Genomic DNA, 23,648 nt, shown 5'->3' on the forward strand with positions numbered 1-23,648 from the left:
TGGAAATTATTTTAGCTGAACATCTTACGCAAATTTATTGCTTCCCTTACTTTTTGTGGTAGCCTGCCCCCAAGATGGTACCCAGCGATTCTTCTCTCCTGGTATTCACATCCTCATGTAATTCCCTCTCATATTGAGTAGGGAAGACTTCTGTAATTAATAAGATAATCGCAGAAATGACGGTGTATGATTTCCAAGGCTAGTCATAAGAGACACCGTAGGCTTTTGCTTTGCTCTCTCTTAAATCACTTCTTCCGGGGGAAGACAGTCACAGCATTATAAAGACACTCAAATGCTCAATGGGGGCTCCACATGCTAAGAAGCTGAAGTCTACTGCCAAGAGCCAGCACCAACCCACCAGCCAAGTGAGTAAGCCATCTTGGAAGTGTCTCCTCCAGCCCCAGTCAAACCTTCAGATGATGTAGCCCCTGATGACATCTTGCCTGCAACATCATGAGAAACCTTGAGCAATAACTATGAGCTAAGCTGCTCCTAAATTCTTGACCCCCATAAATTGTGTGAGATAAATGTTTATTGCTATTTTAAGCTGATAAGTTTGGGGGTGATTTGTTATACAGTGATAGATAACTAATATATTTTGGGGATATTTTTGTCATAATTATACAATATTTTAAAATGTCAGTCGTTTTCAATAATCCCATATCAATGTCTCCCACCAATTACCTTCTGAAATGCAGATAAGGTATCTTTTTGGAGAGAAAATTAAAAACTGGGATTGCTAGTGTTCAGGAGCCTTCACCTTAGACAGAAATCTTTAAGTCATCTTCACAGGCTCCTTTGTTTCTATGTTTATGTATGTTGGGGCAAGGGGACATAGGAGATTAAGGGCATAATAGAGCTGCAGTGGGGTGGCAGAAATTTTATTTCAAGGGTTTACTGAAAGTTAATGGTTCTGAAGTCACTCTGTATATGAAACACGAGCATAGTTGACATATTTGAAGTCCCTAAGCACTAAAACAATAACGATGCCTTCCTATGTGCAAAGACAAACAAAAAACGATATGTGTAAGAAGCCCCTGACATTACTACTATTTTTCCCTGATGCTTTTCCTTGAAATGGCAATTACCAAATTCATCCTAAAAATTGTTTTAGCTTCCCACTTTTTCCCTTTCCTCATAGTTGGTTGATTATTGTTTAATCCAGCAATGATAAAACACCCTTTACAAACATAAAGATTCATTTCTAACATGAACATTTTTTTATGACACCAACTCCTGTGCTCCAGTTATTATGAAATCAATCATTTTACCTCCCAACCACCGGTGTTTTCCTGAGGGGCTCTTGTTAGCCAAGCTGCCATTGACAAGTGCTTATTCTGTTAATATTCCTTTGAACCCCATTATAAACATTCCTTTTACCCAGAAACTCAGCAGTCCCTGGGAGGTGACTAAAGTGAGGATGGTAGGGCAGAGGGGAGCTCATTCAGTCCTGCTGACTTCATGCTGCCCAAGTTGTTTGCCCATTTTTCAGCACCCATGTATTGTCAATTTACATGCATGCAAAGGGCCAAGCTGCTTATCTTGACCATGGAGAATGACTAGGTGGGTAACAAATGCTAATTTCTGAGGTCAGGCAAGGCACTTTATATTATCCCTTTTTGAAGCCAATATCCAGGTATAGGGCAGGATGGGGAGGCTCTGAGCATCCTGCATATTTACAAGTCCTTTGTTACATTTAGTAAGAACTGATTAGTGGTCATATCCATGAAAGTCAAAAACTCTAGCATGGTGGCTCATCCATGTAATCCCAGCACTTTGGGAGGCTGAGGCAGAAGGATGAATTGAGGCCAGGACTTCAAGACCAGTTTGGACAACATAGCGAGACCTCATCTCTACAAAAAAATTTTTTAAATTAGCTGGATGTGGTGGCACCTGTATTCCCAGCTCCTAGGGAAGCTGAGACCAGAGGATCACTTGAGCCCAGGGATTTGAGGCTGCAGTGAACTATGATCCGGCCACTGCACTCCAGCCTGGACAATAGTGTAAGACCCTGTCTCAAAAACAACAGAAACAAAAACAAGCCTCTCACAGTTTGGTTACAGTTACAGTTTTGGCAGATTAAGCACATGCCTTAAAAAAACATGTTTATTCTATTTTAAGCTGATAAGTTTGGAGGTAATTTGTTATACAGTGATAGATAACTAATATATTTTGGGGATATTTTTGTCATAATTATGCAATATTTTAAAATGTCAGTCGTTGTCAATAATCCCATATCAATGCCTCCCACCAGTCACCTTCTAAAATGCAGATAAGGTATCTTTTTGGAGAGAAAATTAAAAAGTGGGATTGCACGGGAAAAAACTTTTTAAAAATTGATAGTAAAATTTTGAAGCTGAGCAGTTCAGTATAACTACAGTTACATGTGACTATTTAATTTTAAGTGAAAATTAAGTAAAATTAAAAATTCAGTTCTTCAGTGAGACGAGCACATTTCACCTCCTTTATAGGCCATGCGTGGCTAGAACAGATGGAAAACATTTCCATCATCGCAGAAAGTTCTATTGGACAGCACTGTTCTGAAGCATTTAATTTGCCATCATGGAAAAGAAATAAAACACTCACTGAATGTCCTTAAATCTGTTTTATGATTTGGCATTGTGTTTAAGTTTGGATTGCGCATTTAGGATAGAGGTGAGAGGACCATACTATTTTCAGTGTCCAGAGACCTCTAAAGACTCTAATTTGACCTTGGCCAGAACGATCCTTAACAGCATTTATATGCTTGATCTCCTCTCCACGCAGCCCATCAGTAAGCCACTGCGCTCCACGGTCACACTTCAGCGCTCCCAATACACCAGGCACACACTAAGTACGAGTCTCGGCTGGTGTCCTAGCAACAGCGACGCGACCCCGCCCCTTCCCGCTGTACCCCTCCTACCTTATTAGCCTGGAAGGGGCGGGACCAGGGGCCAGTGCCCAATAGGAAGGGAGCAGAGGAGGGAATCCTGGCCGCGTCCCCGTCGCTAGGGAAACCGATGCAGCTGGAGGCCGCGCGCGATGCGGGGCGCGGAGGAGCGGGCCGCGCTCGCTGAGGAGAACGCTGACGGGAAACCCGGCGCCGACCGACGACTGCGACTCCTGGGGACCTACGTGGCCCTGAGCCTGCGGCCGGCTGCGGGCGCCTGGGAGCGTTGTGCGGGGACTGCCGAGGCGGAGCAGCTGCTCCAGGCCTTCCTGGACCGCGATGCTGCCGAGGGGCCGCGGCCGCTGCTGGTGGTGCGGCCTGGGCCCGGGGGCCTGGCGGTACGACCCGGGCTGGAGGTGAGACCTGAGTCGGGCCCGGCTGGCGCTAAGGGCCTTTTTTTCTTGCGCACCGGGCCCGAGCCTCCAGGGCCCGACAGCTTCCGCGGCGCAGTGGTCTGCGGGGACCTGCCCGCGGCACCTCTGGAGCACCTGGCCGCGCTGTTCTCTGAGGTGAGGCTGGGTTAGTGTCCCGGCGCGGCTAAAGCTGGGTGTGGGGGAGGGGAGGAGGAGCCTTAAGGGACGGAGGCGGGGCCAGAGGGGGAGGGGCGAAGCTGCAGGGGAGGTTCAAGGGGCGGAGTGATAGGCAGAGGGGCGAGGCTATGGAGGGAGCACAACCGGGAGGCAAGTTCTTGAAGTCAGGAAGAAAATGGGATGGGGCTAGGGACGGAGTTGGGGGGTTCCGGAGGGAGGGATCTGGGTGGAGGCCAGGCTAGAATGAGAATGGGAAGGGGCTTAGGCTTGGGTCAGTCTGGGTCTGGGTTCCAGCCAAAGTCAGGGGAAGTGCCTGGAGAGTGCCTAGGTCCTGACTACGTTCAAAATCAGCATCTCTTAATCCGTCCTGTAAATTGGAAAGGTCTGAGGAAGATGGGAAGTGGAGAACAAGGAGGCATTTCTGATGGATCAGTGGGGTGGAAAGAGGTGAATGGCTATAAACAGTGCCTACTTCTGGAGAGCAGTTAAATGGGGTGGCGGGGGGTAGTGATTTGCTTTTGATTTTCATCTCATTCATTCATTACCAACCGTTTAGCAAAGGTCAGCCCTGTGCCAGCATAAGAAGTTGGGCGCCCATTTGGAAATGCCCAGCAGGCCTTTGGAGGAGTCTGCCTGGAGCTCAGGGAGGAAGGTGGAGATGTGGGTCATGAGTGCTTTAGTGGCACCATAGCAGAAGCTTAGAGAATGTAGAAGATTTCAGGAAGGTGCTCTGGAGAGATTTCTGGGACCCTTAGACCTTTCTGGAATGGGAGTAAATTGCCCTGCAAGTCAGGCCTGTGTGCTTCTGGAGACTTGATGCCCTGGACCCTGCAGGTTGTGAAATAAGGATGGGCGGAATACTGGCTGTATGATGTTTCAGGTGATAGGTGCTATAGGGAATATCAATGAACTATTCCCACCCATGAAATGCTTACTCCAAGGAGCTGAAACATATGTAATAAATCATATATTCAACATTTTTCAAACTTTTAAGACTGGGGTGAGGGTAAGGCTTACCTAAAAGTTGGCCCCACTGCTGGATCCAAGTGCTGGAGTCTCCCTGCTGTGTCAGGTGTAAGCCCTTTAGATGGTGTATCAGGAGGCTGTGGGGAGGTGAAAATTCCAGAGAAGGTGTTGGATAGGTAGAGGAGGACACAGAGGGCCCAGGGAAGCTAGATCTGTCAATAGATATGGAGGTATTTCAATATTTTAACAAACAGAGCCGTCTTGCCACTGTGCATTGTCTGAAAGCCATCCCGCTGAAGCCTGAACTTAGATCAACTTCTCTAATGAATGTTGATGATGGAAAGTACTTTTGGCTTCAGAGGAGAAAGACAGCCCATGCTGTCTCCTGAACAATTAGAAGAATTCAGATAAGTAGAGAGCAAGGTAACTAACTTTCAAGATACTGAGAGCAGACTGAACAAAGGTTCAGAGGCAGGATTTAACCTAGTGTATGTGGGAGACAGAAGGCCCGTCTCAGAGTTGTGTCATGGCTAAGCAAAGTAGTCCAGCAAGCAAACATAATTTTGAAATAATGAAAATTCTCAGATGTCTAAGAATTTTCATTGGTGCATTGAAAGAGATTGGAGACAATGTTCATCAACAGGGGACTGGGTGACTGAATTATGGGCCATCTATACAGTGAACTACTTTGCAACTATTAAAAGGAATGACTGATGTGGAATATTCCTTTTTTTGAGGCAGGGTCTTGCTATGTTGACCAGACTGGTTTCAAACTCCTAGACTCAAGTGATCCTCCTGCCTTGGCCTCCCAAAGTGCTGGGGTTACAGGTGTGCGCTACCATGTCCAACTGGAGTATTCCTTAGGGTAATTTTTTCCTTGTGGCAAAAAAGCACGTGACATAAAATTCACCCAACAATTTCCAAGTTAGAGTACAATATTGTCAACCACATATGCATTTTTGTGCAACAGATCCTCAGAACTGCCCCATCCAGCATCACTGAAACTCCACACACACCCAACAACCCACACACCGCTCCCCTGAGCTTGTGGCAAGCACCATTCTACTTTCTGTTCCTATGAACCTGAGTCATCATATCAGTGAAATCATGCAGTATTTGTTCCTTGTGACTAGCTTATGTCACTTAGAATAATGTCCTCAAGGTTCATCCATATTGTCGCTGCCTATCATATGCGGGATTTCTTTCTTTTTTAACAATATTCTATTGTATGTATATACCACATTTCTAAAAAATGTATCCATCATAGATACTTAGGTTGTTTCTGTCTCTTGGTTTTTGTGAATAATGCTGCAATTTAAGATAATTTTTTTTTTTTTTTTTTTTTTGAGACGGAGTCTTGCTCTGTCGCCCAGGCTGGAGTGCAGTGGCGCGATCTCGGCTCACTGCAAGCTCCGCCTCCCGGGTTCACGCCATTCTCCTGCCTCAGCCTCCTGAGTAGCTGGGACTACAGGCGCCCGCCACCGCGCCCGGCTAATTTTTTGTATTTTTAGTAGAGACGGGGTTTCACCGTGGTCTCGATCTCCTGACCTTGTGATCCGCCCGCCTCGGCCTCCCAAAGTGCTGGGATTACAGGCGTGAGCCACCGCGCCCGGCCGATAATTTTTTAAAGAAGTGCAGAATTGCATGGATTTTATGCTACTGTTTATGTTTAAAAAAGAAAGAAGGGGAAGAAGAGAGAAAGGAAGGAGGAAAGGGAGGGAAGGAGGAAGAGAAGACATTCTTTAACAGTAATCCACAAGAAGGAGAAACAGTAATTGAAGTACGGGGTAGGTGGAAGATTTACTTCCCACTGTGAACGCTTTTGTACTTTTAAAATTTTGCACCATGTAAATGTATTACCTATTTTAAAACCTAAATAATTTATTTTTAAAATACCTCAAGTCCTTTCCTTGCATTTCTCAAAGCTCGTACCAGTAACTTTATTCCACTTTCTGTCCATCCATCTACTCTTATTCCATACCCTGAAGTTGATCCAGTGTCTCTTTCAAGGCTTGCTGGCCTCCCATCTGCTAAGCCCTCTCCTTCCGGCCCGGACCTCCTGTCCACCCCCTCTCCTCTCTCTCAGCACCTTGTAATCAGCTTAGTAGTCTCTGATTACCTGCTCCCCTTTTCCTTCCACCTCCCCAGGCAGCATCCTACCTGACTGAGAGACGTCTTCCTGCCTTGTGTGTGGGGTGTAGGATTGAGGGTGTTGGCTGAGAGAAAGCTATAATTTTCATATTATTTTTATTCCATTCTACTAGTACAAGGTAAAAAAGGAAAATGTGCCTAAGAAATGTTTGAAGGGAAGAATTAACAGAATTTAGTAACTTGTTCTCCTACTTCCTTACTTCCTCCTCCAACCACATCATTCACTACTGCCAACTTATTTCTCCTAGCTCTGAAACTTGGATTTTTTTTTTTTTTTTGACTTTTTGCATTTTGGAGTGTGAGCATAAGATTTGGAATCTCACAGACCTAAGTCAAATTCTGGTTAAATTCAGCAGTGTGATGTGAGCAGATGTGCTCACTCTGCCAGGTCCAAAACTGTCTTGCAGGGTTGCTATGAAATTTAGACATCGTATATTAGAACACCTGGAATAGAGTGTCACATTGCAGGTGTTCCATAAAGGATGAGAATTCTTATCACTCTCCATCCCGTTTAAAATCCTCCTCACCCATCTGATGGATCCTTGTCACTTTGCTGTAACCCATCCTGGCTCCTCCTGGAGGACGCAGCTGCATTTCCCCCACAGCCTTTCTCCTTCTGAGCATGGAGCTGGAGCAGGTGGCCTCCTTGTTCCTCCTTGCCGCTGTAGATCCACATCAAAAAGCCTCCAATTTCAATCTCCTGTCATCAAAGGACATGACTCACTCGCACTGCTGCATCCTGTAGAGATGGTGCTACCGTCGCGTGTGTATGATTTTGCCTCTCAACTCACTGTGACTCTCCCCAACATTACTTCTAATAGGTGGTTATTTCCAAAGACATATGAGTGATCCAATCACTTGGCCTCTGGGTTCTCTCTATCTTTGTCCTCCAGTGATCTTGTCCTCCTCCTGATCATAAGCAGCACCTCCCATGGCCATTTCCAGACCTTGCATTCCCAACAACCACCAACCTCATTATCCAATTTTATGCACCTCCTTCTCTGACCATTACTCCCATCTTTCCAGCTCACTCCCTCTCATACCCTGACTACAACAGTCCTTTGATCCTGCTGGGAGCTCCAATCTCTTGGCCTTGGCTCCTTCCCATTGGCCCTGGCCCATGCCCACGGCCTCTTCTCTTACCCAATTTGAGTACCATGCTCCTTCATGATCTTCATATGCTTGCATCAGCTCCTGATGTACTGGCCTCTACCTCACTGTGTCATACTCAATTGGTGCAACCACAATCCTGGTAAAACCCAGCTCTACATACTTCATACCTGCACCCATTAAATTAAAACAGACCAGAGAAAAAACCAATGGGCTCCTCTTTAAATGCACGACCTCGAACCCCTAAGTAGACCTTTTATGTTTCCCAGCAGACATTCTATATTTTTGTTTCTATTCCAACTATATTTTCTTGCTCTTTTAGATCACTATTTCCCAACCTGAGGAACAATTTGAAAAGAAAAATCTTTCTTCTCTCAAATGTCCAAAACCTCCTCTCAACCTCACTCTGAGATGCTCTTGCTTCTTTCTTGGTTTTTTAAGAAACGGAAATGAGAATACCATGTCCACGAACCCTTATGTCTATGTTGACTGCAGCGTCTTTCCTTGTATCTTCTGCCATCCTGTCCATTGCTAGAGGTGAACTGTTTGTGCTGCCCTCTGATGCCAACCCTAAGGCTGAAACTGCTGCCTGTGCTCTGAATCCCACACATTCCTGAGGAGATCGTTCTAGCAATTTCTTCTTCTCTCCTGCATTCCTATTTTTTTCTCCTCTCTGCTAGATTATTCTCATCAAGCAAAATGCTCCTTTCATCCCACCAGCTGTCATCCCATGTTTATGACCCCCTTCATAGCAAAATTCCTGGAATGTGTGTCTCCTCTTGGTGTCTCATTATTTTCCTGTTTTATCTCATCCTCACTCATCAGACTTTGGTTTTCACACTTCACAGAAGAGGAATAAAATAACGTGTCAATGTTTCCGATGATCTCCACTTGACAAAATTGAATGACCCTGAATCAGTCCTCATTCGGCTTAACCTGAGAGCCGCGTTTCTCATAGCTCACGATCATCCTTTCTTCCTGGAAGCACTTTCTTCTTTGGGCTCCAGGACACTAGTCTTCTGGTTTCCTCCTATCACCATGGCTATCACCAGTGATGGTGCCTCCTCTTCTTCCCCACTTCTTCTTTTTTTCTTTTTTTGAGATGGAGTCTCACACTGTCACCCAGGCTGGAGTGCAGTGGCGTGATCTCTGCTCGCTGCCTCCTGGGTTCAAGCGATTCTCCTGCCTCAGCCTCCCGAGTAGCTAGGATTACAGGCACCCGTTACCAGGCCCAACTAATTTTTGTATTTTTAGTAGAGACAGGGTTTCACTCTGTTGGCCAGGCTGGTCTCAAACTCCTGACCTCATGATCCACCCATCTTGGCCTCACAAAGTGTTGGGATTACAGGCGTGAGCAACTGCGCCCGTCCTCTTCCCAGCTTCTTAACACCAGAAGGCCCTACAGCTCATTCCCTGGACGTCTTCTCTTCTGTCTATATACACCCATTTTCTCGGGGGCTGTCATTCAATTTCAAAGTTCCATAAGCCATTTGTATCTTATACCTCCCAAATTTGTTATCTCTAGCCCTCTCTTCTCCTCTGAACTCTCAACTAGCATATCCAGCTGCCTACTCAACATCTCTATCTTAAAGTCCAATCGAGATATTACATTTTAACATGTGCAAACACAAGCTCCTGATCTTCTCTCAAGATCTTACTCCACCTTTACTCCTCCCCACATCAGTTGACAGCAACTCCATTCTTCCCATTGTTCAAGCCACAAATCTTAGAGTCATCCGGATCCTTTTTTTTCCTCTCATGACTCCTAAAGCAATTTGTTAAGACATCCTACTGGCTATACCTTCAAAATTTGTATGGAATCAGGCCATTTCTTACCATCTCTACCACTACCCCCAGTGCCACACCACTGTCTTCTGTATTATAGCACCAACTTGCTAGGTGGCCTCCTTTTCCACCTTTGCCCCTTATAGCCTATTATCACAGCAGCTTGGTTGATCCTACTGAAAGCAATCTCAGCCTATGGCACTCCTTTGCTCAAAACTTTCAATGATGTCCATTTCTCTGAGAGTAAAAATCAAAATCTCACAGGCAAGGCTTCATGTGAATTGACTCCCTTTACTCACCCCTATTCATCTTTGGGATCACTCTGTCCCCATTTCCCTTGCTTCCACACTGCTCCTTGATCACACCAAGCATGCTTCCATCTCGGGGACTTTGCACTGGCTGTTCCTTCTCCCTGCAATATACTTCCCCCAAGGATATGCAAAGCAGTACCCCTATCCTTCCAAGCCTTTGCTTAAATCTTATCTTCTCAGTGAGGCCAACCTCAACATTTATAATTGCAGCCCCTCCAACCCACACTCCTGATTTCCTTCACATGCTTTATCTTTATTCACAGAACTTACTGTTTCTTGACTGTCTGTCCCTTAGAATATAAGCTTCATGAGGTCAGAAATGTTTCACTGTTTTGTTCATGAGTGTATCCTCCTAGCACCTAGAAAAGTACCAGCACATAGTAGATGCTCAGTAAATACTCATTGAATAAATGAATGAGTAGTTTTTTGGTTTGTTGTTGTTGTTGTTGTTGTTTTGAGACAGGGTCTCACTCTGTTGCCCAGGCTGGAGTACAGTGGCATGATTTCAGCTCACTGCAGCCTCAACCTCCCTGGCCTCAAGCAATCCTCTCACCTCAGCCTCCTTAGTAACTGAGACTACAGACATGCACCACTACAACCAGGCAATTTTTCTATTTTTTTGTGGAGATGAGGTCTTGCTATGTTGCCCAGGCTGGTTTCTGACTCCTGGGCTCAAACAATCTGCCCTCCTCAGCCTCTCAAAGTGCTGGGATACAGGCGTGAGCCACCGCGCCTGGCTATGAGTTGCTTTTCACTTCATAGAGAGTTCACATTCATTATTTTTCTGTCACTCAAAGCCCTTAAAAATCCCACCCACAACTATTCCTTTTTCTTCAGATAGTATACATTCAGTTATTTGATAAACATCTTGAGTGCTTTCTATATGCCAGATCCTAGAGAGAACTGTGACTATATAAAAATTAAATAAGGTAGAGTCCCTGCCTTTGAGATCCTAGGAAAATTCCAGTTCATCCTGTTTCCCAGTTAGGACTTCTGCCCTGGGTCCAAATGGTTCTTTCTTAACACGAATGTGATGAAGCTTAATTTGTAAACTTTCCTTCCTTTTTGAGCTCCCTTTACTGATTGTTGTAAGTTCCCAGTTCAGTGAATGTTTCCAGACAGACCAGGCAAAGACCATCCTCTAGAATCTAACATGCTGGGTCCAGGTATTCTATTTCACAGCCACTGGGGCTTATTGATCATGAGTCATATGAGTTCATATTTCCTTTTGATTATTTATGTATTGGTAGCTTTCTCAACACATTATATGAGCATCTGTTTGTCTTTCTGGTATTCTCCTTCCATCAGTTGTGAGATTTTGACAGTCAAAGATTCCTGGTGAGTTGTACTGACAACTTTTTTTTTTTTTTTTTTTTTTTAGACAGAGTCTTGCTCTGTCTTCAGGCTAGAGTGCAATGGTGCAGTCTCGGCTCACTGCAACCTCCGCCTCCCGGGTTCAAGCTATTCCCCTGCCTTAGCCTCCTGAGTAGCTGGGACTATAGGCGCATGCCACCACGCCCGACTAATTTGTTATATTTTAGTGGAGACAAGGTTTCACCATGTTGGCCAGGATGGTCTTGAGGTCCTGACCTCATGATCTGCCCGCCTTGGTGTACTGACAACATTCGAAGTTACTGGTAATAGAAACTTAATTTAAACTAGCTTGGAAAGTTCAAGAGCAGCTTGATTTAGGAGCTCAAACAAAGTTACCGAGACTTAGTCTTTCTCCATCTGTAAGCACTCTCTTCTCCATATTAACTTTATTCTAAGGCTGTATTGGTTGGGAAGGTGACCAACAAAAGCTCCACACTAGCAGAAAAGAGAAGGTATCTCTTCCGTGAAAAGTCACATAAGACACTTTGGCCTGACTCTCACTGGCTCAGATTTGGTTCCATTTGGTTCCTATGGATTTGGGGATGAATACTGAAAAAAGGAGCTGTGTTGGGTGGCCAGAACCACCTAACGTTCACCCTGAAGATGGATTCAAGATCGTCAACTTTGCTTGCCTTTTCAAGCTGCCCCTCCTACCACCTGCAGACAGAAGGTCATGTTTATCTGCATGTGTCCTACTTTTTTTGCCTCTGGCCTTTGTGACTATTTTAATCACCTCCTATTCACCCCGTTGATGAGGGAGGGATTCCTGCCCAAGAGTAATGGAGGTGGCTAACCATACAACACCCGACATAGGACAGACACCATTGACAGCAGTTTATCCATCAATATACTCACAGCTCAGCGGAGGACACTGAGCCATGCAGAGCCACACCGGGATTGCTCTTGGGAACAGGCTGAACGACAAGGGGCGGTGGAAAGCACACTTTGTATTAATAGGATCAAGAGGGTGTAGTGGTCCCTGGATCTCATTGGGGGATGCAATTGGCTGGTTTAAATCCCTCCACCAGCTGGCAGGGAACTGAAGTCTGCTTTTCAGGGATAAGCAGTAACTGTGCCTGGTCCTCTGGATAAAGAGTTTTTTGTTTTTTCTTTTTAATTTTTTTCTGAGATGGAGTCTCACTCTGTCACCCAGGCTGGAGTGCAGTGGTGTGATCTTGACGCACTGCAACCACCGCCTCCTGGGTTGAAGCGATTCTCCTGCCCCAACCTCCTGAGTAGCTGTGATTACAGGTGCCCGCTACCATGCCTGGCTAATTTTTGTACTTTCAGTAGAAATGGGTTTTCATCATGTTGGCCAGGCCTCAGTCTTGAACTCCCAACCTCAGGTGATCCACCCGCCTCAGCCTCCCAAAGTGCTAGGATTACAGGCATTAGCCACCGTGCCTAGCCGATAAAGAGTTTTCTGGCTAGAGGACTTTATCCCCAGGAGCAGAATGGGAGGAAAATTTGTAAGCAGACAATTCAAGGGCCTCCCCAATTTATCAGATGTCAAGGTCATATATAATGTTCGACCCTACTATTAGGCCATCCAGCACAGTGACCTGCAAAAGGTTGTATATAGCTTTATAAGCCTTTTTTAGATGAGGCTTTCTTTAAGTTCTCAGAAGTGGAACGCCTGCCTTTCTTTCCTGTGCACCTCTGTTCCAGGTTGTTCTACCCGTCCTGGCCAATGAGAAGAATCGCCTCAACTGGCCCCACATGGTATGTGAGGATGTCAGGCGGCACGCCCACAGCCTCCAGTGTGACCTCTCGGTTATACTTGAGCAAGTGAAGGGAAGAACTTTGCTGCCTCTTCCAGCAGGCTCAGAAAAAATGGATTTTGTGGATTCCAAAAGTGAGACAGTGTAAGTACTGCCAGTCTGGCCATATGGGCCTCTGAGATACGGGAGATGCTGGTTATCAGAATGTTTTCCTTACAACTTGTCTGTTCCTGACTCTGCACATCTCGTTCTGCACACAAGCCTACTGCCTGCTCTGTTTGCCGACACCCTCAGACTGTGGACTGTGTGTTTACCCTGGTTACTCCCTGGCCCAGCCACCGCATGAAGTCTTCCAAGGCTATTACAGCAACATGGCCTTTTTTTCCGTTCAGAATCATTTCAGGGCTGAGCGCAACCACGCTAACTTTCGGCATTTTGCTTATCAAGATAGTGTCTCATCATTGGCAAAGACCCAGGTCCAGTCTGGGAGGCAGGCACACACAGAATCTTTCAGCAAAGCTGAAACTTTCCAGCATTTACTCTTCCCAGTGTTTACTCAGTGCATAATGTCACAGAACTAACGCTGCTGACTCTTGTTACAGTTCCAGACCCTCCTCCCCCAGCAGCTGAAGACTTTACACGTCCTGAGGAATTTTTTTTTTGGTCTTTTTTCAAGTAGTAACAAATCTGGCTTTGTTGGGACCTGGCTTTGTTGGGAATTCATGCCTCCTGCCCCTGAGTGGGCATTAAAACCCCAGCTTCGTCTCCTTTTAGAAGTTAAATCCACCATCAGCTTCTGTTTACCATGCTGACTTTCGAGTTCTCTTCGTTTCTATCCCTTGGGAATTCTCTTCCCTTTTCAAGCCGGGCTGCATATATAAATATTAATAGTATATTTTGTTATATTTTATTCAGCATCTCTATGTACTTGTGGCAACAGATAGCCTTCCTACATGAGCTCGGTCTACCACTGTCAGGAGTTTCCCAATGTATTACTGTCAACATTGTGTACTCAGGATCCATTATTTGATCCGAAGAATAAGTAATGCATGCAACAGTAATGCATGCAATGCATTATAAAATACAACAATGTACTTTATAATGAGTTTTTTCTATCGGAAGTAATTTCCTACATATGCAATTTGAAGTAATTTCCCGGTTAACTGGAAAACTTATTGTGGTTTAATAAAGACATCCAATCTTCAAAATAAATAAATTCCAACTACCCCTTTTCTAGTCCCTTTATATTTTAACTTACTAACATTCAGTGTGTGTTTATAATCATTGCTGAATTTATCTCGGTTTGTTCAAGTTTGATAATTTCCCAAAAGGCTGGATCATTTTAGGGGAAGTGGGTGTCTTTTTCCTTTAATACCTTCCACAATCACTTGTGCCATATCATTTCTCAGCTAATATAAATTTAATTTAATTAAGTGGAAGTGGGTTTCTGACATAAAAATGTGAACTGTATGTCCTCTTTCTTTGTCATTGTGTCCTTGGTTCTTTGCACGTTATCATTTTCAGTTAAGACTGTGAAAATAATGACCAAAATGTATTTTTAAAAAGTTAACCACTTCCAAATATAGCTAAGTTACTTTCTTTAGAAGTTGTATGAGGGGGAAAGTTTGGGAATTCTATTCTTCACTGGAAAAATGACGACCAAGTGAAATCATGATGGTGGTATTCAGGTGGCTGATTGTCAGCCTTGTGAAGGAGGAAATAACCTATTTCCTCTTGCTGCAGAGGTCAGAGCTAAGACCAAGATGAGGAAATCACAGGGAGGTACATATGGTTCAGTATAGAGACAAACGTTCTCTTTGGTAGAGCCAACCTACTGAGAAATGTGCTGCTTTGTGAAGTTGAGAGCTTGCTGTCACTGGTAGGATTCAAGCAAGCATTGGGTGGTCATCTGAATGTTTTCTGTCCCAGGTATTCCTGCATTCGCAGGACAACGTACTGGCATTCAAAGTTCTTAAGCTGGTCTTCAGAATACTGATGAGCCCTGAATCTGTGTGAAAAAATGTATATACACACACACAAGCTTTTTTTTTTTTCTGGAGAGAGGGTCTGTACTTTTCATTGACTAGTCAACAGACTATTATCCATAAAAGTTAAGAATGCATGGGCTAGATGAAATTTCTCACCTTTTTTTTTTTTCACATTTGGGATTCTGTTTTGGGGTACACCCAGGGTTATTTTCACGTTTCAGGGTTTTTGTTGTTATTGTTGTTGTTGTTTTGTCTTTCACAGCTTGGATTCTATAGATAAGTCAGTCATCTATGCCATTGAGTCTGCAGTGATCAAATGGAGCTACCAAGTCCAGGTGGTACTGAAGAGAGAATCTTCCCAGCCACTCTTACAAGGGGAGAATCCCACCCCTAAGGTGGAGTTGGAATTCTGGAAGAGCAGGTAGGCAGGAAGGCACATGCTGGAACTCTGGGGTGAAGATGTCTTACAGAGACTAAAGCTAGAGCTTGCCTGGGTTAAGCCACCATTGAGCCTGTTCTTCCCTGTAGGTATTTCACGTCATCACTGAGGGAGACAGCTCTGTGTCATTGGGTCAACAGAGTTTTTTGATAGACTGGGAGATGCACACTTTCCCCCAGATTCAATAGTCATTTTCCCTTTCCTGGGCTAACATCAGTATGTCTTCTCACATTTTTTCAAAGGCTCTTTGGACTACATGTAAAATTAATCAACTCTCTTTAACATTTTTCTTCTAAGTTGTCTGCTCCCTTCTCCTTGGACAGTTGAGGCCACATGCACACACCTTTTGTAAAGTTCTGAAGACGGAGGGGTTTGGGGGAGTTGGCTGCAGTTGCCTTTCCTGTGCCCCGGCTCATCACTCGTAGGGCTGGAAAGTTCATCATCCAGGATGTTTGTCCAGAAAGGCTTCATTATTGCTCGTGCTCTTGCTTATTCCGCCTCCTCCTCCCTATGTCTTCACTCCTATTTATTATTGTGCTGATAAATCCTTTACTCAAAAGGAGACAGACAGATGTTAGAGGCAGATGTGTCTGTCCTCACATGGAATGGAAATTATCGGTGTCACATGACCAGACATGCCTGTAGGGCTCCAGCCTTTTGTCTGTACCACCCTGCTGAGATGTCCATGCTCTTGCCTGGCTTCTGATCATTCTGCTGACCTACTGCAAGGCCCTTCTCTTAGCACCCTTGCTCCAATAACGCCTCTCTCACCCTGACTCAACCTTACTGCCAGAGCTAATGACCTCCAGCTGCCAAGCTTTTTGAGCCACCAGATGGTCACAGCAGTGTTTCCTGGAGCTGCCCCTTTTAACCCATGTTCCCAGCTCAGGCTTTTGCCCTCACTGTGCTGGGAACAGATGTCCAGGCTGTTTGGGCTGGAGCACAGCCTCTGTGGAAGCACCCTGAGGCAGGGCTCCTCTCTTTCTGTGTGACGATGGGCCGTTACAGTGTGACTGGCATTTCCTGATGCTTACCTGGATTCACCCTTCTTCCTGATATTGCAGGTATGAAGATCTGCAATACATTTATAATCAACTGAGAACAATAAAGGTGAGGGGCATGGCCAAGCTCCTGGACAAGCTTCAGAGTAGCTACTTTCCAGCTTTCAAAGCCATGTACAGAGATGTTGTTGCAGGTGAGGACCAGCAAGTGTTTTCACAAATGTGTTTGACTCAAATTTACTGTTGAATGATGCATTCACCTCTCTCTGTCTGAATTCAGCAACTTTAAGTCCTTATAAACTTCCAACCCGACACAAACTAGCATGGTGACAAGAACACCACATCTAGATACAGGAGAGCAGCTAAACAGAGCTATGCTGTTTGCAGTTCCACTGCTGTAGGGCCTTGGGCAAATTCACCTAGCTCCTCTGAGCTTTAGTACGTGTGATGGTTATAGAGCATACACTTCTACCCACTTTTCGAGGTCCATCCATGTGAGATTATACAGGTGGAAGAACTTATTGACTGAACACGGCAGTGTTCCTGGAGCTGCCCCTTTGTGTCTTTCAAACACTGGGACCACAGGACATACAGTTCTGGGGTGGCCATTATGGAGCCTAGTCCATCTGTCCTAATCAAGGACTACCCTTGCAAGACAGCCTGACCATGCCTTCCAGGACCTGGGATTATTGGCTGGAACCCCTCATTAACTAAGTGCTTGTACCTGCCTGGCACACTGGGAACTCCTGGGTCTGGTCAAAGGTCTCTCTGGGCACTGTCTTCAGGGTCTGGAAACTACTAGAAGAAAGTTCTTCCATCAGACCTACCTACAGCTGCTGCTTTGCACTGTACAAATGCGTGTTGTTATCTCTCACCTCTGGAATTCAGGTCCCTCCACCTTTGGCTCCTTGAGAAATCTCTATTCCATTTCTGGCTCCATTCTGCATTTTCTGTTCCTACTGTCAGATGGGACTGCAATTTTTCTGGCCATTTGAGCACCAGGCAAGATCCACTCTCATCAAAATTGCCAAGCCAGCAAAGTCTATGATTAGAAGTAGGTAAATTTTTTCAGGACTCTCTCTCCCTTCCTTTGGGGCACTGTGTATCTTCTCCCTTTTTCCTATGAAATCTCCTCTTTGCTCTTCAGTGTCACAGGTCAAAATGTGCTTTTAAAGGTCTTTGTCATTTCACATAGTCAATTTTTAGGCATTCACGTACCTCCTTTATATGTGCTGTACATATGTACAATCTGTAGCACTGTATTGCTTAATATTTTTCTCTACATTGACTCCCAATTTAACCTAACTAGACAACATGAAAACTTTAAATCACTGCCATAAATGGAAAGCTGGTATCATTTGCCAAAACCAGGGCTCTTACCATTTAACTTTATTTTTTTTAGACAGAGTCTTGCTCTGTTGTCAAGCTGGAGTGCAGTGGTGCGATCTCGGCTCACTGCAAACTCTGCCTCCCGGGTTCACGCCATTCTCCTGCCTCAGCCTCCCGTGTAGCTGGGACCACAGGCGCCCGCCACCAGGCCCGGCTAATTTTTTGTATTTTTAGTAGAGACGGGGTTTCACCGTGTTAGCCAGGAAGGTCTTGATCTCCTGACCTCGTGATCCGCCCGCTTTGGCCTCCCAAAGTGTTGGGTTTACAGGCGTGAGCCACCGTGCCCAGCCTGGTTGCCAAGTTTCTATGTCCATCTGTGCTGCTCTAACAGAATACCACAGCCTGGGTAATTTATAAAGAGCAGAAATTTATTTCCCACAGTTCTTGAAGCTCAGAAGTTCGAGATCAAGGCGCTGGCAGGTTAGGTGTCCAGTGAGGGCCTGGTCTCTGCTTCCAAGATGGCGCCTTGGTGCCACATCCTCCAGAGGAGAGGAACTCTGTGTCCTCACCTGACAGATGGTGGAAGGGCAAGCCAGCCCAACTCTATGTGAAGCCTCTTTGATAAGGGCCTTAATCCCATTCATGAGGGAGAAGCTCTCATGGCCTAATGGCCTCTTAAAGGTACCAACTCTTAACACCATCACATTGGCCATGAAATTTCAACACCTGAATTTTGGAGGGGTCCCATTCACACAGCAGCAATTAAGGATGTATGTAGGTGGATATGTGTGCAAAGGAAGGCACACAAAGAAGGGCTGGCTGGAGCCAGTGCGCACTGGTTTGCTGTGGCTCATGAAGGGCTGCTGTATGCATTGTTTTAACCCTTGCACCCCCATTCTCCCAAGCAGCACTCAGCGAAGTCAAATTGGTAACCTAGAAATGGACATGGTAGGAATACTGGGAATATTTACACCATAGAAATTGGCATATGCTACAAATAAACATGTTTGTCCTCAAAGAGTCTGTTGTTAAAGACTTTACAGCCAACCACTGGAGATCACTATGCACTTTGCTATTTATATTTACATTCTTTAAAAAGATATGAGCCCAGCTGGGCACAGTGACTCATGCCTGCAATCCCAGCACTTTGGGAGGCTGAGGCAGGCAGATCACTTGAGGTCAGGAGTTCGAGACCAGCCTGGCCAACACGGTGAAACCCCGTCTCTACTAAAAATACAAAATAAGCTGGGCGTGGTGGTGCATGCCTGTAATCCCAGCTACTGGGGAGGCTGAAGCAGGAGAATAGACTAAACCCAGGAGGTGGAGGTTGCAGTGAGCCAAGATGGTGCCACTGCACTCCAGCCTGGGTGACAGAGTGAGACTCCATCTCAAAAAAAAAAAAAAAAAAGGTATGAGCCCAGCTCGCTCTCTCACTCTTCACACGCCTTGTCATCCAAGGATATTGCATCCTGGGTAGGATGGTCAACCCTTTTCTCAAGTATTGTGCTCTTAAAAATCAAGGCAGTGCTAATTGGTATAATTAAAAGAGACTGTGATTTTTGAAAAGATTTCAAAACAGGGTATCATAAAGAGAAAGCTCCTATAGCATGACAGTCTCAGCCTCTTTTCTCTCAGCACTTACAGAAGCAAGAGCAGGCGCTCATTAGAATGACTGTTGGATTCTGAAATCCCCCACCCCAATACAGCGGTTCTAATATTCACCATCAGCTCCTCCTCTTGAAAATCCCTGCCCTAATCAATTTACTGTGACATTTGACTTTGCAAAAATTTGATTCACATACTGCTTTCCACAGCCTCATTGGGGTTGTAAAGTACAAACATACACATCAACATATTTTTGTGTATGGTGAGCCTCCATGAAGCCGAGGGTTCAATGTAATAAACTGTGAGTCGTCTTCCTTTTCCTCAGCTGGATGGGATTGTTTGTTTCGTGGGAGGGCCCTGGGAAAGTTATTTAGACCTTAATTTCTTCACTTATAAAGTACTAAAGTACTAAAACTGGCTTGCAGGGCTTCCTGTGAGATGGTAAATATCTCATAGACAGTAAGTGGAACAATTCCCGGCATATTGAAACTGCTTGCTAAATAGTGTATATTTCGAGTTCCCTTTAGGATGAATGCAGAGCTTCATCCACATACTATCACCTAAGACCACCTACTCTCATATGATACCACCTGATTATCTGCCCAGGACAGAACTAGCCTTTATAAACTCGCCCTTCCAGCTTAGTTTGTCCAGTGACCTTTTGCATTCCCTCTAAGTTGCTATGCAGATATTAGCATCCAGTGCTGCTGGATTTCCTAGTTTCCCCTGTCAATCACCACAAGACGACTGGTTAGATGCCCCTTTCTTTCCTTGGTTGTATTCAGAGGAGATGGTAAGAGATTTTCCTGGCTTTGAAAACCAGCAGAACCTTGCCATAACCCATTTATGTTATGTCTCTATGCTCTCTGACTTTTTATTATTATTATTATTAATAATAAGACTCTTTATTAGTGAATATTCATCAGAGCCACCACCATTTATCAAAACACCTGCATTGGTCCAAGCACTGTGCTAGTTGTTTATAAAGATTCCTGTTGAACTGCCTTCAGCCTTCACAAGGACTCTTTAAACTGATTACAGCTCAGCCTATTTTTGAGGCTCAGGGAGGTTAAAACGTGCCCAAAGTCATACCATTGCCAAGTGTCTAGGCCAGCATTTGAAGGAAAGTCTTTCTGATTCTAAAACTTGTATCGTCTCAAAGATAGCAGCAAAGTAATTGGCAAATATTTACTACCTACCAAGCACCAGATGGAGGCTGGGAGGGCCAAGGAGAAGTCCATTTAGAGGAATGTTACAAGAGAGAACTCTTCGGATCTTATCCTAGTTGTTCAGGGCTCTCCAGTTTCCATATTTCCTCATAAGAGCCAGGAAGTTTCCTGGAACCAGCCTTCTCTCTGCTTTCTCAGTTCAGGGAGAAATTGTACTCGTTGCTCTGCAGATCTTTTACTTCCCAGGGACTAGGGCTCCACCAGGTGGGTATTAGGCTCCAGATGGGAATGGTTGACCATCTCCAATTCCTTCCAGCTTTAGCAGAGGCACAGGACATCCATGTGCACCTGATACCGCTCCAGCACCACCTGGAAACTCTAGAGAATGCAGAATTTCCGGAGGTGAAGCCCCGGCTGCGGCCCCTGCTCCACGTGGTCTGTCTGATTTGGGCCACCTGCAAGTGCTACCGCTCCCCGGGGAGGTTGACTGTGCTGCTCCAGGAGATTTGCAACCTTCTTATCCAGCAGGTGGGCTGCCCGGGGATACCCAGCAACTGCTCCCTGGGGGGTGGTTGGCATCTAGTCACAGGAGAGAGACAAGTGTCCTTTTTTCTGGGCGGGGAAATAATTATGTTCCAAAGAGTTCTTACACTTGAATTACAGTATTTTACTCTCAGAAGCCAATAATTTACAAAGACATTTTCAGTAATATTAGAACACTTGAGCCGTCCTGTCTTCCCTTCCCCTCTGCCTAAGAGGAGATAAGTAGAGGTGGTGAATTTCAACCTCCTTAATGATCTATGAAGAAGGACTGGTAATGGAGTCAGCACAAAGCCTAAGCAGTAAAGCGTGCAGCCTCTGATGTCAGGTGATGCTGTAACAATCCCTGGCTTTGCCACTTGGTAGCCAGTATACCCCTTGTGTGCCAGGACAAGTCACTTCCTGTTCTGTGCCTCACTCCCCTCCTCTGTACAATGGTGAAAACAAAACACCTTATCTCTTTTTGGGTTGCTGGGTGATTTGTGGCTTCAATGTGACAATGCATGTGCCCTGCACATGGTAAGATCCTGGTACCCATAAGCTATTGAGAAGCAGCTTCTTAGATTATGCACTTCATGCTCCTTCTTCTTAGGGACCCTTGTAGCACCAACCAGGGCAGTGTAAACCTTGAGGAGTATAACTTCAAAAAGAACTAGAGAGCCAGGCGCGTTGGCTTATGCCTGTAATCCCAGCATTTTGGGAGGCCGAGGCGGGCAGATCATGAGTTCAAGAGATCGAGACCATCCTGGCCAACACGGTGAAACCCCATCTCTACTAAAAATACAAAAATTAGCTGGGTGTGGTGGCACGCACCTGTAGTCCCAGCTACTCGGGAGGCTGAAGCAGGAGAATCGCTTGAACCTGGGAGGCGGAGGTTGCATTGAGCCGAGATCGCGCCACTGCACTCCAGCTTATTGACAGAGCGAGACTCCATCTCAGAAAAAAGAAAAAAAAAAAAAAAAGAACCAGAGAGCTTAAGGAGGTTTGGGTGATCTCTCCAAACCAGTTTCTTTTTCTTCTAAGGGGCTGTGTCTCTGAGAAAATAACGAACAAGCTTAATAAGTAACTAAGAATAACTAACGTCTGTGGGGTACATTGCAGGCTGCAAAATCCTGTTACCTTCATGATTTCCATCAATCATCAGATAAACCCTGCAAGGTGGGCAGGGAAGGTCTTATTATTTATTATATTCTTTAAAGATGTGGGCTACAGTTCAGGGAGGTTAACTGACTTGCCCAAAGACACCCAAACCAGGACCCCAGCCCAGGCTGTTTGACTGCTTCTAGGCTAGTGCCTTTCCATTACTCCATGTTTATCAGCCAGAACTCTTTTCGTTGAAAGTGTAAGAAAACCCAAACCAAAAGTAAGAGCAAAAGAAGAAAACATATTGGCTCATGTGCCTTGAAAGTCTAAGGTAAGCCTGGCTTCAGCCCTGACTTGCAATGTGGCCTTAGATGATGTCAGCCAGACACAGGGACCCACCCTGTAGTGGTGAAGGTGGCTGTCCCTATAGCTCCAGCTTTTCAGTTTTCCAGGTGTAAGCCTCTTCAAGACAGAAAAAGAATTATGGTCCAAATAATTCTTGCACTCGAATTACTTTACTATTGAAAGCCAATAAGTCACAAAAGAACACCTGGGAAAGGGCACCTGCTCCAGCCCCAGCCAGCCCAACAAAGTCTTATTGTGTTTCCTTGTCTCTGGCTACTTGCCCATTCCTGAGCCCATCACTGTAGCTTCAGTCACTAAGACTATTTGGCCAAAACCCAGGTCTCAGTCCACATGTGGAATGGAGAGCGAGGTCAGATGATTCCTCTCTTATCCCCATGAAAAATATTACTTGGGCAATGATTCAGTTCAGAGTTGGTGTTGCAAAGTTACAGGATGTCTGCACCTGCTCATTGATACTAATCTGTTTGTATACCAGGCCTCTCATTATCTCAGCCCAGAAGACCTGCTGAGAAGTGAGATAGAAGAAAGTCAGAGAAAACTGCAAGTGGTCTCAGACACTTTGAGCTTCTTCAAGCAAGAGTTTCAGGACAGAAGGGAGAATCTCCACACTTACTTCAAAGAGAACCAGGAAGTCAAGGAATGGGATTTCCAGTCTTCTTTGGTCTTTGTGCAATTGGATGGCTTCCTGGGACGACTGCACGTGGTGGAGGTGAGTGTGCTCCTCACCTCAGGCTCCCAGCCCCAGACAGAAAGAAGCAGTCCAGGGGTCCAAAAAGTGGAATAGGAAAATGCACAACACAACCAGATAGCCAACCCTCCATCAGCTGGAATAATCCGTAATAAAGGTTCCATTGGCCAGCACAGTGGCTTACGCCTGTAATCCCACCAGCACTTTGGGAGGCTGAGACAGGTGGATTGCTTGAGCTCAGGAGTTTAAAACTAGCCAGGCCAACATGGCAAAATGCCTTCTCTACAAAAAATACACACACACACACACACACACACACACAATTGCAAGGTGTGTTTGGGAGGCCGAGGCAGGCAGATCACGAGGTCAGGAGATCGAGACCATCATGGCTAACATGGTGAAACTCTGTCTCTACTAAAAATACAAAAACTTAGCCAGGCATGGTGGTGGGTGCCTGTAGTCCCAGCTACTCAGGAGGCTGAGGCAGGAGAATGGCCTGAATCCTAGAGGCAGAGCTTGCAGTGAGCCAAGATCACACCACTGCACTCCAGCCTGGGTGACAG

At 45.3% G+C, this 23,648-nt stretch overlaps 1 protein-coding gene across 1 annotated transcript in view; it reads left to right on the forward strand.

Moving 5' to 3' along the window:
• The first annotated feature begins 2,902 nt into the window (after positions 1–2,902).
• Positions 2,903–23,648, forward strand: part of DNAH9 (dynein axonemal heavy chain 9) — a 376,337-nt gene continuing 355,591 nt past the window's right edge. Inside the window, exons 1-6 of the mRNA XM_025361667.1 lie at positions 2,903–3,438; positions 12,825–13,021; positions 15,128–15,286; positions 16,369–16,499; positions 20,725–20,936; positions 22,873–23,106. Of these exons, the coding sequence (XP_025217452.1) occupies positions 3,022–3,438; positions 12,825–13,021; positions 15,128–15,286; positions 16,369–16,499; positions 20,725–20,936; positions 22,873–23,106 (1,350 nt within the window). The 5' untranslated portion in view covers positions 2,903–3,021. The remainder of the gene's footprint in view (positions 3,439–12,824; positions 13,022–15,127; positions 15,287–16,368; positions 16,500–20,724; positions 20,937–22,872; positions 23,107–23,648) is intronic.

This window comes from Theropithecus gelada, chromosome 16 (genome assembly GCF_003255815.1).
Source record: "Theropithecus gelada isolate Dixy chromosome 16, Tgel_1.0, whole genome shotgun sequence".
Lineage (NCBI taxonomy): Eukaryota > Metazoa > Chordata > Mammalia > Primates > Cercopithecidae > Theropithecus > Theropithecus gelada.